This window comes from Neomonachus schauinslandi, chromosome 6 (assembly GCF_002201575.2).
Source record: "Neomonachus schauinslandi chromosome 6, ASM220157v2, whole genome shotgun sequence".
NCBI classification, from domain to species: domain Eukaryota; kingdom Metazoa; phylum Chordata; class Mammalia; order Carnivora; family Phocidae; genus Neomonachus; species Neomonachus schauinslandi.
This window is the reverse complement of record NC_058408.1, coordinates 85,123,062-85,139,927: the sequence shown is the minus strand read 5'-3', so window position 1 is coordinate 85,139,927 and position 16,866 is coordinate 85,123,062. Positions and strand designations below refer to the sequence as shown.

At 36.0% G+C, this 16,866-nt stretch overlaps 1 protein-coding gene across 2 annotated transcripts in view; it reads left to right on the top strand.

The window, feature by feature from the left end:
- The window catches only part of TSNAX (translin associated factor X), a 33,254-nt gene extending 16,684 nt beyond the window's left edge, over positions 1-16,570 (top strand). For both annotated transcript variants that reach the window (XM_021696087.1, XM_021696088.1), the window contains exons 5-6: positions 10,859-10,986; positions 14,725-16,570. In XM_021696087.1, coding sequence (XP_021551762.1) covers positions 10,859-10,986; positions 14,725-15,102 — 506 coding nt within the window. In that variant the 3' untranslated portion in view covers positions 15,103-16,570. The remainder of the gene's footprint in view (positions 1-10,858; positions 10,987-14,724) is intronic.
- The last annotated feature ends 296 nt before the right edge of the window (positions 16,571-16,866 follow it).

The window sequence follows — 16,866 nt, the reverse complement described above, 5'->3', positions numbered from 1 at the left end:
GATTAAACAAAAGACTTTTCCACCAGCATCTAAAAATCAAGAAACAATTCGATAAGTAACTTATGTTTATATCTTACGGCACTTGGTAAGCAGTTTTATAATAAATATAGTTTAATATAGTAAGACAATAAAAGAATGTATTTAGAATTTGGGGTTTATACTGATTTATATAATAATTTATGTTATGTTCCTGTTAAATATCTTGAATATCACTGCAAGGGACAAGGGAGTTGAAAATGCTGGCAGGAGATGTTTAAGGGATTACTGTGGTGATTAAGTGAGATAGGAAGAGAATGGGATCCTTTGGTATTAGCAGAGTCCTCTTGGAGGGATTTAGAAGATCCCCAGATTACTATTAACTTTTCTACTCATTCAGGTTTGCTTTTTAAACAGATAAAATTTACTCACTGGGGTGAAGTAGAAAGAGAGCCTTTGCATCATACAATCCTGGGTTTATGTGTTGCTCTGATATTCCTTAGATCTGTGACCTTGGAGCATACAGTATACAACCTGTTTGAATTTCAGCTTTCTCACCTGTTATGTGGGAATAGGAATAGCTGCCTCCTGGGTTGATTTGAAAACTGAAGTATGTTTATGGAAGGCATATAACCATTAACAAATGTTTATTCTCTTCTCTTCCAGAATTTAGCAGAATTAATCTGTAATAGTGTGCTAAATTTTTAAAATTTATTCTCATTTTGGGTTAAAAACTCAGTAGTACTTTCTCAGCATACACTCTTCATTGTTAAAGTAAAAGCCATGCTCAAATAGACAACATCCAAATTAGGCAAAATCCAAATTAATGAAATTGTGCTTAAGTTTTACTGTTGGTAGTATAATTGCATGTACTTTATAAGACTAAGGCTTATGGATGTATTTTCAGTGTATAATTTATGTATTTGTGGGTAGATTTTTTTAGCAGAGTGGCATGTGACTCAAACCTGGATCTGACTTTAACATTTCAGTGATCTAATAAAGCTAACTTCTGAAGAAATTCAGGTGGTAGTCTTAAAAATAGTTATAAATGCAGTTCTAAAAATTGACATGCGATTTATACACCATAAAATTAACCCACTTAAATTGTATAATTCACTGGTTTTTAATATAACCACAAGTTGTACGCCGTTACCACTAATTCCAGAATGTTTTCATCATCCCAAAAGGACACCCCTTACCCATTCGCAGTCACTCCTCATCTTTCTTCCCCCCATGCCAATATGCCTAAGCCTTGGCAACCACTAATTTACCTCCTGTCTCCATGGATTTGCCTCTTCTGGATATTTCGTGTAAATAGAATCATACAATAGGTGGCCTTTTGTGTCTGGTTTTTGTCATTTAGCATAATGTTTTCAAGGATCTTATATATGTCGTAGCATGTATCAGAACTTTATTCTTGGGATGCCTGGGTGGCTCAGTCAGTTAAGTGCCTCAGGTTATGATCCCAGGGTCCTAGGATCGAGTCCCACATCGGGCTCCTTGCTCAGCCGGGAACTTGCTTCTCCCTCTGCCTGCCACTCCCCCTGTTCGTGCATGTGTGCTCTCTCTCTTTGACAAATAAATAAATCTTAAAAAAAAAAAAACACTTTATTCTTTCTTAAGGCTAAATAATATTCCATTGTACATATATACCACATTTTGTTTATCCATTCATCAGTTGATGGACATTTGGGTGTTTCTACTCTTTGGTTATTGTGAACAGTACTGCATTTGTCTACAAGTCTTTGTGTGAACCTCTGCTTTCAGTTTCTTGGGTATATACCTAGGAGTGGAATTGCTGGGTCTTATGGCAGGCAATTTTTTAAAGCACTGAAAGCCTGGAAAGAGTTGAGATGCAAAATTTGAATTTAGAATGAAACATCTGTTTTGTCTGTTTACCTTTATATATGGTTTTTGATGGAGATTTGGACTACGTATATATTGCTTAAATATTATAAGAATAAGTAAAAATAATCAGAAGTCTTTAATTGGGTTTCCTTGTATATGTTCTAATAGGGGAACAAGGAGAAAAATAACAAATTACATAAAAGCAACCTACAGACCTCTCTCTTACTGGCAGCTGATTCTGTAAATAATTCTAGTTGGATTTCGTCCAAGGTAAAAGCAGAAGGGGAAGACATTGTTTGATGGAATATGGCAGTAGGTTGAAATTTTTCACCTTGGGGATTATTCACTGAAAATAGCGGATGTCCTTTTCATCAAGTTGAAACATAACTTGTTTAAACATCCTTTTACCTAGATGTGACCCAAACTGCTTTTCAGTGTTTTGGGCCAGATGTCCTTGAACTTTCTGTGTGGTATATCATGAAACCTAATTGCCATGGAGCAGAAATGGCCACCTCATCTCTGAAGTAACTTTAATCAAACACATTCCAAGGACAACTTAAATAATGACTTTAAATATGCTTGAAAATGCAATGTTTGACAGGCATCCATATTAAAATAGATTGACACCACAGATGAATTTTGAGGGCTGTTGTTCTGTACCCTCTTTTTTCTCCCATAAAAAATAAATAAGATAACTTTAGGACCTCTAATTCTGAACTTCATCAGTTTGAACTTTAATCTTGTAAGAATATTTCTCTCTTAATGGACTTAAATCCAAAGTACTATAAGTATAATTAGATTATTCTGAACATTTGAATACCAGATTTTAAAATATTTTTGTCAAAGCACTTACAGTTTCATAAAACCAGTGAGGAAGAACTGGGGAAATTATTTTAAAGAATTTACTAAACATTTGAGTCTCTTCTCAAGGTACTTTTGGGGGTGGTGAAAGGAGAAAGGCGAAAGGCGTCCTTTCGTTCAAAACTCTGTGGTGCAAAAAATAGGTGTTCATAACTCAGAGCTGGCTGAAACATTAGCTGACGTGTAAGTTTTATGTAATGGGTATGGAGAAATGAGTGATGCCTTGACTGGTCATATCAGAACATTTAAACTTTTTTTACAGGTAGAAAAAGATTTGAGAGAAGGCAGTTTAGGCGCAGAATAGCATGGAGTCATGTAAGTATGGTATGAGAGACTAGAGAATAAAGTTGAACAAAGCACGGAGAATAGCTGAACTGGGGATTTAGTGGGAGAAAAAGTGATTAAAAGTGATTATGTTTTATGTGGAATTGAATGTAAAGAAGCAGGTAAGGTAGGAAGGACATGAACTTTTGAATTAGATATGTTTTTTTACTTTGTGACATGGGTGAATTTCTTAATTTCTCAACGTCTGTGAGCCTCAGTTCATCTATAAAGGAAGAATAGTAATACAGTCATGTAAGGTTATAATGTACATGAAAAAGATGGATGTAAAGTACCAGATACATTATCTTACATATAACTGACACTTGGGACTTAGTAAGCTACTACTCACATTTTATTTATATTTTTAAAAAGTCTTGTTGGAGGCTTCTGGTATACATACAAAAACAATTAAAAGCAGGGATTTGAGCAGATATTTGTATACTCATGTTCATAGCAGCATTATTCGCAATATTCTACCAAAAGGTGGAAGCGACCTAAGTGTCCATTGATGGATGAATGGATAAACAAAATGTCATATGTCCATATCATGGAATACTCTACAGCCTCAAAAAGGAAGAAAATTCTGACACAATCTACAACATGGATGAACCCTGAGGGCATTGTGCTAACCGAAGTAAGCCGATCACAAAAGGATAAATACTGTACGATTCCCCTTCTATGAGGTACATGGAGTAGTCAAATCCAGAGACTGAAAATAGAATCCTGGTTGTTAGGGTCTTGAGGGAAAGGGGATTGAGAGGTTGTTTAATGGGTATAGAGTTTCAGTTTTGTAAAATAACAGTTCTGGAAATAGATGGTTGTATGGTTGTACAGTAGTGTGAATGAATGCCATGGAATTACGCACTTAAAAATATCCACTTAAAATGGTAAGTTTTATGTTTTTACCTTGTTTGTTGAGTTAAATACTACTTCATATGCATTTATTTGTAAGAATGCAAACACTTTAGCAAAAGCATAGCATGGTTAATTAATTTCTATGTCATTCAGCAGTGCTTTGTTCCAGAAGCAAGTGACGTTCCTATTTAGTTGCCATATCGTTTAGTTTCACTAAACGGATTTTTTTTTTCTGATGTTTCAGTAGGAAGAATAGTTCCTACCATTCTGAATTTGAAAATTACCGTAGAGGTCATTGTGTTTAGTACTTCTGTTTTACAACTGAGGGGCAGACATGGAAGTTGGTTGTACTTAGTTGATTTTATTAACTACAATTCATTTTAAGAATGTATTCACTGGAACTGTTTTCCATGCTTTGGATTGGCTCAACTGGATAAAATAATTGGACAACTAATGAATTCAGCCAAATATTTTTTTCCATTCACAGAGGAATACTGTTTTACCATATGTTCTCCTGTGGATAGCTTCTTGGTTAAATAAAGTTCATTAAGATTCAGGAATAGTTTTTATAATACTGGTTTGCTGTATTCACTGTTTGTCCCCCTCTCCCTCCATAGTTGAACTCTGGAACTTAAAATTATTTTTCTTTGATTATGGAAGGCATTTCAACTGTATGGTCCCTGTTCTGAATTTAGGTCCATTTCTACCCTTGGATGTCCCAACAGTCCTTACAGGAATCTTAAACAAAGGGACATCTACTCTGGGCTGCTTCCTGCATCATGAAGTAGGTCCTGGAATTTCAGTCTTTTTTTTTTTTAAGATTTTATTTATTTATTTGACAGAGAGACAGTGAGAGAGGGAATATAAGCAGGGGGAGTGCGAGAGGGAGAAGCAGGCTTCCTGCTGAGCAGGGAGCCCGATGCGATGCGGGGCTTGATCCCAGGACCCTGGGATCATGACCTGAGCTGAAGGCAGACGCTTAACGACTGAGCTACCCAGGTGCCCCTGGAATTTCAGTCTTGAACAGGATCAAGTCCTTAGGATTTGCCCTTGCCAGTGTTTATAATACAGCAATATTTGTTCCCACTAGAATGATTTAAGCCACTTTGCTTAGAGAGCTGAGGTGGTTAGAATCCTTTTGATGTTTTAAGTAGCAAGTTTTCCCTATTTCCCATTGGTTTTTTAAAAAATTTATAATTATATATATTTTAATTATTTATATTTTGTGTTTTTTTCAAAATGGGCATTTTTCTCTTGATTGAATGTTCTCATAAAACATAATTTAAAATAAAATTACTAAATAGTTTCTAAAAAATGGACCTACCTCATTTAATCATGTTTTTCTGCCTGTTTGCTCAAGACATATTAGCCACTAGGGGTATAACTATGAGCAAGGTAGTCAAGGTATTGCCTTCCTAGCAAGGGATCAGTGCTAGACATTAGATAAGGAATTTTACATTATTTAAACACGCCTTTGATTAGTGCTATAAAGGAAGGGCATATGGTACTAGGAGAACATATAATAAGGGTTTGGCTTAGAATGGGGTGGTGTCGGGCAGTTTCTTCAGAAGATGACATTTCATGGAACTTGAAAGGATTAGTAAGAGTTTATTAGGTGAAGGAGTGAGGAGAGCATGGAATGATGCTGAGGGAACAGCATATAAGATCCCTTGAAGCAAGAGAGAGGGCACAGTATAGATGAGGAACTGAAAATGATAGGGTACAGAAGGAGGAGAGATGACAGAAGTTTTGTGTTATATACACACTTATGTTACGTGCATTTGGCGAAAGCATTCTGCCTTACCAGGTATGCCATTCTGCCATTTCACAGTCGAGATTCTCCAGAGAAGCAGGACAGAGAGAGCGAGTGAGGGATTGATTTATGTATTTTAAAGAATTGGCTCTTGTGATTTTGGGGGCTAGCAAATATGAAACTTCCAGAATAGACTGGCAGACTGGAATTTCAGTAAGGAGTTGCTGTTGCAGTCTTGAATCTGAAATCTGCAGGCTGGAAATACAGCCTGTTGCAGTTGTGGGGCAGAATTGCTGCTTCTTTGGGAAACCTTATTCTTTATTCTTAAGACCTTCAACCTCTCCTCACCCTCATTATGGAGGGTAACCTGCTTTATTCAGATTTATTGATTTAAATATTAATCACATCTAAAAAAATATTTTCACAGCCATATCTGGACTGATGTTTGACCAAACAAGTGATCACCATAAGCAAGCCAAATTGACAGATTAATCATTACGCACAGTATTGCCATAGGAGAATAGAGAGTAGGCTGGTTCAGTTTAAGAGATAACCTCATTTCTGATATCTTCTACCTTGAATTGTCCATTGGAATTCATACCTTGACTATCAAATCAGCTTGAGATTATAGGTGTATAGATGTGATTATCCTCCAATTTCAAGCTTACATTGGCTTATACCCATTAATCCAAGATAATGATTGCTTGGCAATGTCAACCTTAGCTTGAAGGTTCAGGAAAATTTATGTTGCCACCTTCAGTTGATACGTGATACAGTCACAGTTCTTATGCTCTCTCCCATCCCTATCAATTAACACGTGTAGAACAAGAACCTTGCCACTTGTGTTTGATTCTAACATTTAAAGTACTGCTATTTTTGCTTAACGTGGCCCTGAAAGGTAAGCCAACTGTAGGAATTTGGGGACAGGTTATACCTAAAATATTGAAGTAGTGATTTATACTAACGGAAAATTCGTATTGTAGACTACATACAAGTCTTGTACTTTTGTTTTTAAGGATTTTAAGAACAATTCTGACATTACACAAATATGGGTTTGTGTACCCATCTTTGAAATTTAACCTTTTGTGAGTTATAACTTGCCTATAGCATTAGTTGAGGCTGATGTAGGTGGGGGATGAAATTAAGCATGTCTTATTAAGCCATGTTAATGATTTTGCTCTGTATTCTGAGAGCCATGGAAAGCATTTGGGCTTTAAGCAGAGGAGTGATGGGATAGTTCTTTATTAAAAAGACAAACATTCAGTGGTGTGAGAATGGATGAGAAGAAGTCAAAAAGTGGATGCAGGGAAGGCCTTAGAATTGGCAAAACAAAGAGGGGGACTGCATTTGGAAGGAAGATTGTGAATTCATTGTTGGACATGTTGATTTTGAGGTCCCTCTGATGGGATTGTCAAGTATGTATTTGAATATATGTGACTCTAAGCCAGAGATGTAAAATTGAGGGATGGCAGGGGTAATTGAAGCCAAGTGTAGGTGAATTTGAGAGAGCTTGGGACTAATAGAGGCAGAGAGTAAGAAGATATGTCCAGAGAGGTGGAAAAAAAGGGAAATCAGGAGATGATGCTATGAAAGGGACCAAAGGGAAACTTGCTTAAAGAATTCCTTCTGGGGTCCCTGGGTGGCTCAGTTGGTTAAGTGTCTGCCTTTGGCTCAGGTCATGATCCTGGGGTCCTGGGATCAGGTCCCCTGTGGGGCCCCCTGCTCAGTGCGAAGTCTGCTTTTCCAACCTCTTCCCCTCCCCCCCCTGCTCATCCATGTGTTCTCTCTGTCTCTCAAATAAATAAATAATAAATCTTAAAAAAGACCCAAAGAATTCCTCCTTTAAAGTGGTCAAAATGCTGACTGCTGCTAAGATTGAGACCGAAAAAAATGTCCCTTAACCTTATTAAATAGTATAATCTTTGTGAGAGCTGTTGTGGTGTAGAGATAGGCTCAGGGTAGGATGAAGTAGGTTGAGAAATATGAGGTAAGGTTATTGAGGAATGTTGTAGCCAGCTACTTCAAGAAATTTAGCTCTGAAGGGGAAAAGAGAGATGGGGCAATAGTTGGGAGGAAAGAAGACCAATAGGTGGGAGAGATCTGAGCGTGTTTGAATATTGACCATTAGCATCAGATAGAGAACATAAGGTGGAACATTGAAGGGAGAATCCATTTTAAGCTTCCTGCTGGGATTGCATCTTAATCCTGATTATAGGTATAGTGACTGGCCTCAAAAGATAGAATACCTCCTCTATAGTGATAGGGGTAAAGAAGAAATAATATAATTATTTATTTTCCTAATTCCCTATTGTATTCGTCAGGGTCCAACAGGAAACAAGCTGCACAGTAATTTGAATAGTGTAAGTTTAATGTAAAGAATGAACTGTGTAAGGGATTACCTGATAAGAGGAAAAGTATATTCTAAAAAGTATAGGAATCTCAGAGGGGGCAGCCACTACCCCAGAGTTAAGGCAGGGCATCTAAGAAAGGAGCAAATCCAGAAGTGTATACCCCTCACCCCCTTGAAGGCATGGCCCATTGAATGGCGGAGAAGTCTGCTCACTGGGAAGCCACACTCAAGGAAATGCCGTGTGCTACTGGCCGCCTCAAGCAGCTGGTTGCTCCCATGGAGAAGGCTGCTAGGAGGGACACACAACAGGGAAGAGAGTTTTTTCCTCCTTTGCTTTCCTAACAGTGCTCTCTACCAACAAAGTTTAATATTGTGCCAGCTGAAACGTTTTAAAGTCCACCTCCATTATCTGAAATAGTGGAGCTGAGGGGCGCCTGGGTGGCTTAGTCTTTAAGCGTCTGCTTCTGCTCAGGTCATGATCCCAGGGTCCTGGGATCGAGCCCCGCATCGGGCTCCCTGCTCAGCGGGGGAGCCTGCTTCTCCCTCTCCCACTCGCCCTGTTTGTGTTCCCTCTCTCGGTGTCTCTCTCTCTGTCAAATAAATACATAAAATCTTAAAGAAATTAAAACATTAAAAAAATGAAATAGTCGGGGCGCCTGGGTGGCTCAGTTGGTTAAGCGACTGCCTTCGGCTCAGGTCATGATCCTGGAGTCCCGGGATCGAGTCCCGCATCAGGCTCCCTGCTCTGCAGGGAGTCTGCTTCTCCCTCTGACCCTCCTCCCTCTCATGCTCTCTGTCTCTCATTCTCTCTCTCTCAAATAAATAAATAAAATCTTAAAAAAAAAAAATGAAATAGTGGAGATGAGAGACAGTAAATTGACAAGTGACATCAATTATTGATCTTTTAAACTTTTTCTGGGCGCCTGGGTGGCTCAGACGGTTAAGCGTCTGCCTTCGGCTCAGGTCATGATCTCAGGGTCCTGGGATCGAGTCCCGCATCGGGTTCCCTGCTCCTTGGGAGCCTGCTTCTCCCTCTGCCTCTCTCTCTCTCTCATGAATAAATAAATAAAATCTTAAAAAAAAAAAAAAAACTTTTTCTACTTTTTTGCTGTAATGATGATAATGATGAATACCCTTGTATGTAAATCTTTGTGCACATATCTTCTGTTTAGCCCATTCATAAGAGCTGACCATGGTAGAGCATATTCAGAGATGCAATGAGTGGTCCTTAGGTTTTGTTCTTCCCTTTTGTGTGCACGAAGTTATTTCTGGAAGGAAATGAGAAGTACAGATTGTCTTTGGGAAAGAGAACTGGGTGGTCACCTATTCTTAAAACTAAAATTTTACACAAATATTTTTTATTGTAAATGTAAAAGATGTTATCTGTTCTGTTAAACTTAACTTTATTGTTTCATTTCTCAGCATGCTATGGTTTATGAAACAGTGTCCTATTCTATCATGTCCTGTTCTGTCAGCTGACGGCACCGATTTCTGACCTTGCTTTAACATCACTGTGTCTCAAAATGAGTCAGGATATTTTCATTTAGTAGTTTCCTCTTACTGCTATCAAAACCAGGTCATCTACTTCCCTTTGTTTCTTTGAGCCTTACGTGGCATTTGATGTGATGATACCACAATGGGGTGAGTCTGGCAATGTTGCTGCCAAGCCTGACTTTGAGTGTCAGCACCGGGAGGGCTCTTCACAAGAAGTGTTAGAGAGACAGCTTGAGTGTGATGATTCTACTCAGTTCTGATTTTCTTTCTGTACTCAGAATTCATTCTCCTCTTCTTGTTTTTAAAACAGCGTTTACAAAGAACACAAAGTTTCTCAACAATAACAGTCATTTTAAGAAATATTTTTCCCTATAAATATCATCTTATAGATTATGTCATAGTAAAATAACATTGAAAATTGTGGCTAGAGACTTTAGTTGTTTTAAAATACTTGAAAAAGTATTTATAGCACTATTTTTGACCTTTACCAAAATTTGTTTTTATTTCAGTGTTAATTTTGTAGAACTTAGATCTGGTACAAAATTGTATTGCTCATTAGGTTTTTTGTTTGTTTTTTTTAAACTTAAATTACTGAAGCAGAAAACAGTTACCTATTCTTAGATCCATTCTGGAGTAGGAGGAGAAAAACGGTGTTTTGACACTTAATTCTGTATTATATAGTGCTTTCTGCCTATTAAAATTTCAAGAAAGATCCAAATGATATTTAATTTTATGCCTTGTTTGATTAAATCATTATCTGTTTTGCTGCTTCAGGGAGCAAAAAATAGCCCACTGTATAGTTTCTGTTAAAGCCTTAAAGACTTTTTATAATAGCATTTTCTTAAATTCTTTAAACAGTTTTTTTCCCAAATATCTTTGACGTTTCTCCGTAGAAAGAGAGTAGAATTTTAAGACTAATGACTCATGAAGTAGAAAGAGCTTGAATACATTTGTATTTGAGCTGTCTATAAAGTTCAGTCACAGAAATGTTTGTTGTGTTCAGTACTAATCCTTACCATCTATCCCCAAGTAATTCTTTGTAGTCTAAGTATTGAATCCAGTGTTACCATTATACTCAGCATCCATTAAGCTTTAAAAAAAAATTATTTATTTATTTGAGAGAGAGAGAGAGAGAGCGAGTGGGAGGGAGAGGAAGAGAGAATCTGAAGCAGACTCCACACTGAGCGCAGAGCCTGATGCAGAGCTGGATCTCACAACTGTGAGATCAGAACCTGAGCCGAAACCAAGAGTCGGACACTTAACTGACTGAGCCACCCAGGTGCAGCTCCATTAAGCTCTTGTTGAGCTAGGTGATGAACAATTTGAAGTTCTTTATTAATGACAGTCTGACTAATTCAATGGTTGTTCCTTAGTAATTTTCTTGGTTGGTATTTCAGGACTGCAGGAATATGTGGAGGCTGTCTCTTTTCAACACTTCATCAAAACACGATCGCTTATCAGTATGGATGAAATTAATAAACAATTGATATTTACAACAGAAGAATATGGAAAAGAAAATAAGACCGTAAGAATTTAAAATCATTTCACATGTATTACATAATTTATATAACAGTATAGTGATGGTGGGAGATTTGCTGGCTAACAATGCTGAGAATATTGAGATGGCAGCGTCCTTTCTAAAGTGTGGTTTCATAGATACCCAACTAAGGAAATGGCCTTCTAAAAATTTTTGCTAGTGGATGGAACAAGAATAACTGTGGCTATGTTGGGGGAAAATAATACTATTTATCAAAAGCACTGCTAAGTGATTACTGATAAGTCAGCTTTTGGTTTTATTGTGTTATTTACAATGTGCCCTTTGTAAGCACTATCTCATTTAGTTTTTTTATTAACCGTATGAGGTAAGAATTGTCACCCTCATTTTACAGAGTGGGAAACAGGCTTTAGAGAGTTGAAATAACTTATCAAAAGCCACACAACTAATTAAGGGTGACAGCTAAACTTTGAAACCAGGTGTTTTGAAATCTAAGCCAGTGCCCTTGTCCACTCTGCCAGTATTTCTCAAAGTATGCTACAGAAACCCCTGCACCAAGTATCTACCTCAAAGGAGTGTTTTATAGGATTTGATTTCAGAGTTTTAAATTAGGCAGTGTATAGAATATGACACGTAAGTGCTCACTAGTTGTCTTTATAAAAGTTAATATAAAATTGTTACTATATACGGAGAGCTGTTTATCACTTACTAAATTCATAAAGCTTGTATCTGAAAATTATGTAGCTGTTCTGAATTAAGAAAAGAGAAACTTTTGCAGTTTGACTTTTAAATAAATACTGTTTTTTCCCTGGGTTTCAGTATGTAATATTCAGGCAACAAAAGGTGAGATTTTGACTATTTGATACTTCCTGAGATACCAGTACACTTAAGGATACAATTGGACAGTTTTTCCTATCTTAATTTTTCATAATTTTTTATTACTTTTTTAAACATTACTCAGCCAGGATGGTCAGGCAGAAGATGGAGGAAGCTGTAGAAATAATGTTTTCTTGAGTATTAACTAAAATGTTAACATTGAAAGGTCAGACTTAATTTGGCATGACAAATACAACTTTCTCAGTTTTTAAAATTATATGAAGTTCATTACGGAGGACATTCATTTTTGAGAAGTAAAATTCCTTTAGATTTTTTATTTATTTAGGGAAGATTGAGTTATGGAAAGAAAGTAAGCCTATTTGATCTTGCTTCTTAAATATATTAGAGAAGTTACCACACCCTCTTTCAAGTTCTTTCTAATTCAAAATGGAAATATCAGGGCAAAAATGTAAAGAAAAACTGAGAGTAAATGCATTGTTCTCAGGATTTGGGTAGTAAATTATTCAAAGATTATGGTGTCATAAAAATTCATATATACTTTTCAAATTAAGACCGCATTCATAAATAATTTTTCCTTTTAGTGCTAAAGATTCTTGGTGCTAAAAATTCTGGGAATTTGATAGGGGAAGGTATTTTGTTCTGACTTGTCTACTGAGAATATTGTCAAGACCATTTAAATTTTTAAAAATGTTTTACTAGGAAAAATTTCAAACATACAGAAAAGTAGAGAGAATAGTAACATACAGACACCCATGTACCCACTACCTGGATTCAATAATTGTTAATATTTTGCCATATTTGCTTTATCAAAATACTTTTCGCTATACTACTTTAAAGTCAATTATAGATGCCATGATATTTCACCCCTAAATACTTCAGACACATCTTGAAAAATTGCATTTCAAGTAATTTTCTTTTATCTAATTTCTAATACACATTATCAGTAAAGCAGAATTTATTTCCTTGACAATTAGTTGAAATTTGTTAAATTTTTAACATGCTTTTTTCTCTAAAATCAACTTCTTAGTCATAACCAGGGAACTCTTTCTGTCTAATGATAGAAACAAAGCACATTAATATTTGCTTAAGCCAAAGTTATTTTTATAAACAACCTATAAAATGCAGTCTAAAATACATCTACCCTTTCTAAAAAGATGCCAGTTCTCCTAACAGTTAATAAAAATAAAACAGGTAGTTTTATGTCATGATGTTGTTTCAAAGGCATCAGAAAAATTAGGAAGCTGACTTTGGGTACTTACTTGGTTCTGTCATTAACTAGCTCTATTACCTACTGCATTTCTTGGACCTCACTTTTTATATCTACACTGAAAGGATTAAACCAGATGGTCTCTGAAGAGTCCAACGATACTGAGTGATGTTAATAAAACCTAACTTTGACTCTGTCATTTCCTTGCTTAATTCTCAGTGACTGTCTGTTACCTATAGGTAAAGTTCACCTTCCTTAATGTACTTTCTTTCTAGAGTCATCCTATGCTACTACTCATTTTAAACTTTACCCAAGGAAATAACTCATGAGTTCCTCAAATACACAACATCGTTCTCACCTGCACACCTTTGCAGTTCTCTCTACCTAAAATGTCTTCCAGTATGATTGCAACCTCATCCAGCTATGTCTCATACAGACTTTTAATAATAATGTAGGCCTCTCCTCTTCCAGAAAGGCTGCAGTAGAGAGAGGGAAAAGTTGATGTGGAGAGAGGAGATGGACGTGATGGTGACGGTGATAGCAGCTAACATTTATTGAGTATTTACTCTGTGTGGGCATTATGCCAAGAACTTGGTAAATGTTATCTCATCCTTAAAATAAACCTCTGAGGTAGGTACTGTTATCCCATTTTACAGATGAGGAAACTGAGGTTTTAGAGAGATGAAATAACTTGCCCAAGGGCATACACCTTATGAAGCAAGGTCCTGGAAGAGGTGGGAGGAGATGGGTCAAGGTCATTTGGAAGAGTTAACCTCAAACAAGAGGAGGGACAACTCATCATCTGAGACTGGAGGATAGAAGGTAAAGATGGATGTGGACATAAATAAGTTTTTTTTATTTTGTTTTGTTTTGTAGGATAAGGTCATTCAGAGAGCTTGTGCCAGGTGATCTGGCAAATGGCCAGGTCAGTGAAAGTAGACAAGATTGTCTACTGAGAGTGGAGAGATTTGGGATTGTGTAGGGGGCTGAAGAGAGTGGTAAATGTTTGGAGTAGTGTTTGAAGAGACAGGAGAGAGAACTATAGGAATAAGTAAAAGGGATTGGTGAGTATTTGTAGCAGTACCAACTCTGTATAGTTGTGATTACTTTTCTTTTTTTTTTTTTTTAGTTTGGTGGTACTCAGCCACTTGAATAAAGCGCTAGCCTGAGTAGGTTTTAACAGCGATTCAGGTTTGTGTCTTTGTTGGGCAGGTGCAGAAAAAACCAACAACAAAGGAGTCTAAAGGAACTGAGGAGGATGTAGCAAAAGAGTAGTAAATCATGGTGGTCAGTGCTAAGTGGGGATAGAAAAGGCCAGAAAGGGACTAAGTGACTTAGGAAAACATGAGTGGATCACAAACCTGGAGGGTTTTCTGATTTGTCATTTAAATAAGTAAGTGACTGTCATGCAATAAAGTCATTAGGCTTTTTTTAAGAATGTTTTAATTTTACTTTGTATGTCAAGTGAAGTTGGGAATAGTTAATTTTAAAATGATACAGTATATTAGATTACAAAATTATCTTGAAGTCATTTACTTCAACTTTCTACCCAGGGCATGAATTCTTCTTGTAACATCCCAAATGGTCATTAAACAAAAAAGATCTTTTTATTTAGAGATTAGTATGACTGATCTGCTCTTGATTTTGTACCTTATAATAAATACATGCATATTCACTCTTTTTCACGTTGTATTTTCTTTGTGTGTGTGTGTTTTCTTTACCAGCCCTCCTCTGATGCACAGGATAAGCAGTTTGGTACTTGGAGACTGAAAATCACACCTGTTGATTACCTGCTGGGAGTGGCTGATTTAACTGGAGAGTTGATGCGGATGTGTATTAACAGTGTGGGGAATGGGGACATTGACACCCCCTTTGAAGTGAGCCAGTTTTTACGTCAGGTTTATGATGGGTTCTCATTCATTGGCAATACTGGACCTTATGAGGTTTCTAAGAAGTTGTATACCCTGAAACAAAGTCTGGCCAAAGTGGAGAATGCTTGTTATGCCTTGAAAGTCAGAGGTTCAGAAATTCCAAAACATATGCTGGCAGATGTCTTTTCAGTTAAAACAGAAATGATTGATCAAGAAGAGGGCATTTCTTAGAATACCATACTTGGTGGTTATTCTCTTGAGAGACCAGTTTGTAAGACTGTTATTTAGTATTTCATTTGACTTTATTGTGGCTTTTACGTAGAAATGTTTTCAGTTGTTTGTACTTGTTTTAAATTGTAAACAAGCTGTACATAAATTATGGAGATGAATAATTTCTTATATCTTACTCATGAAAGTTTGCATACAAATGTTTGCATATATGCCTATTTCAATTTTTGCTAAGTTTCATCATTTATCTTTGTAATGTGAACATGCTTAAGAGTGCACTTTCTACCATACCTATTTTAATTTACATTGTGTGAAGTTTGGAGTGGTAATATTTAGTGGAAGCCATTTATAATTTAAGTTGGTGATTTTGTTATATATAGAAAAGATGTCTTAGTTATACATGTGGACTTGAGCTTCCTGTTTAAATTTCTTGGTAATATTTTGCCAAGCCTCCAATATAGGCTTTTCTGTAGAACAAGAATTAAAAATTATTAAGTTATCAATAGGCTTAATTTTATGAGGTATATTAGTGAGAATTCATATTATATTCTGGCCAATTTTTAGGCCAATTTGAATCCATTTAAAAGAGCCTTCCAGAAAAATTGACAGACACCCAGACTTTAGTTTTTACATTTAATTTTTATCCTTTATCACAGAAAGTCTGATAGTGAATTGGAGCTAACGTTATATTTTCACTGGTGTATGAGTTCAGCTATATAATTGTACATAGATCTGAAAAGCTTTTAGTAATGATTATTTAGCAATTCTTTTGTTGTCATTATATTACATTAGGCATGTTTCTTATAGATGCATCTATAAGAAATTACATTTAAATAATTATAATGAAGTTTGAAATTTTTAAAATACTTAGTTAATTCAAACCTTAATAGTTGTCCAGTTGTGTTACTTGATAGTATAAAAAGTTGCCAAAGAAAATTTATCATGTACAATTCAGCAATAAAACAATTGTCAACAGTTGGGAATAACAATGGTAGTCTCTAGTAATACTTAGAATTGGAATTTGCCTACTGAAATTAGTTATAGATTATTCCCTGTGATATGAAACTGACTTGAGCATGACACTATTGGCTGACAACCAGACGTTTCCATTTGGTTTTGAGTTTTAAGAATCTAGATACTGGATTTTATTTGTGGAAAGACTTGCTCTGTTTGCAAGGGCTGATTCTTTGAAAATGAAATTTTCAAAAAAAATATATATATATATTATGTAAAGGAAAATGAAACGTAGACATGTCTAATAAATTAGGTTGGCTGGTTTGTTTTGGTGGTAGTAAGTTGTTTGGTTTCCCTATTTGAAGGCATTGCTAAAATATAGTCTCATTACATATTTTTGTTTCTTTGCCACTTGAAGTTAAATTTATAATGTTAAAAGTAAAATAATAAATGGATTGATGAATGTCTTACAGATGTTTAAAACTGAAGTCTTTAAATAAAATATTAAAAGATAAAAGTTAAGCTTATTTTTTGATCATATTGAGAAATACTTAATGGTTCTAGAATTTTGGGGCTAAATAGGAAACCTAATGTAGAGTAGCTTAATGTGGAGATTTATTATTTCTTAAAGTAAGTCCAGAGGTAGGGAGAATTTCAGGAAGGACATCTCTTCACATCAATCATTGACCCAAACTGGGTAACATTCTCCTCTTTCTAAAGCAGTTAGTGGAAAGGAGAAGGAGATCACTTTGATCGCTCAAGATACCTTTTTTCTGAGAGGATAAGGGCAAACACAAGAAACCGAGTTAGGGC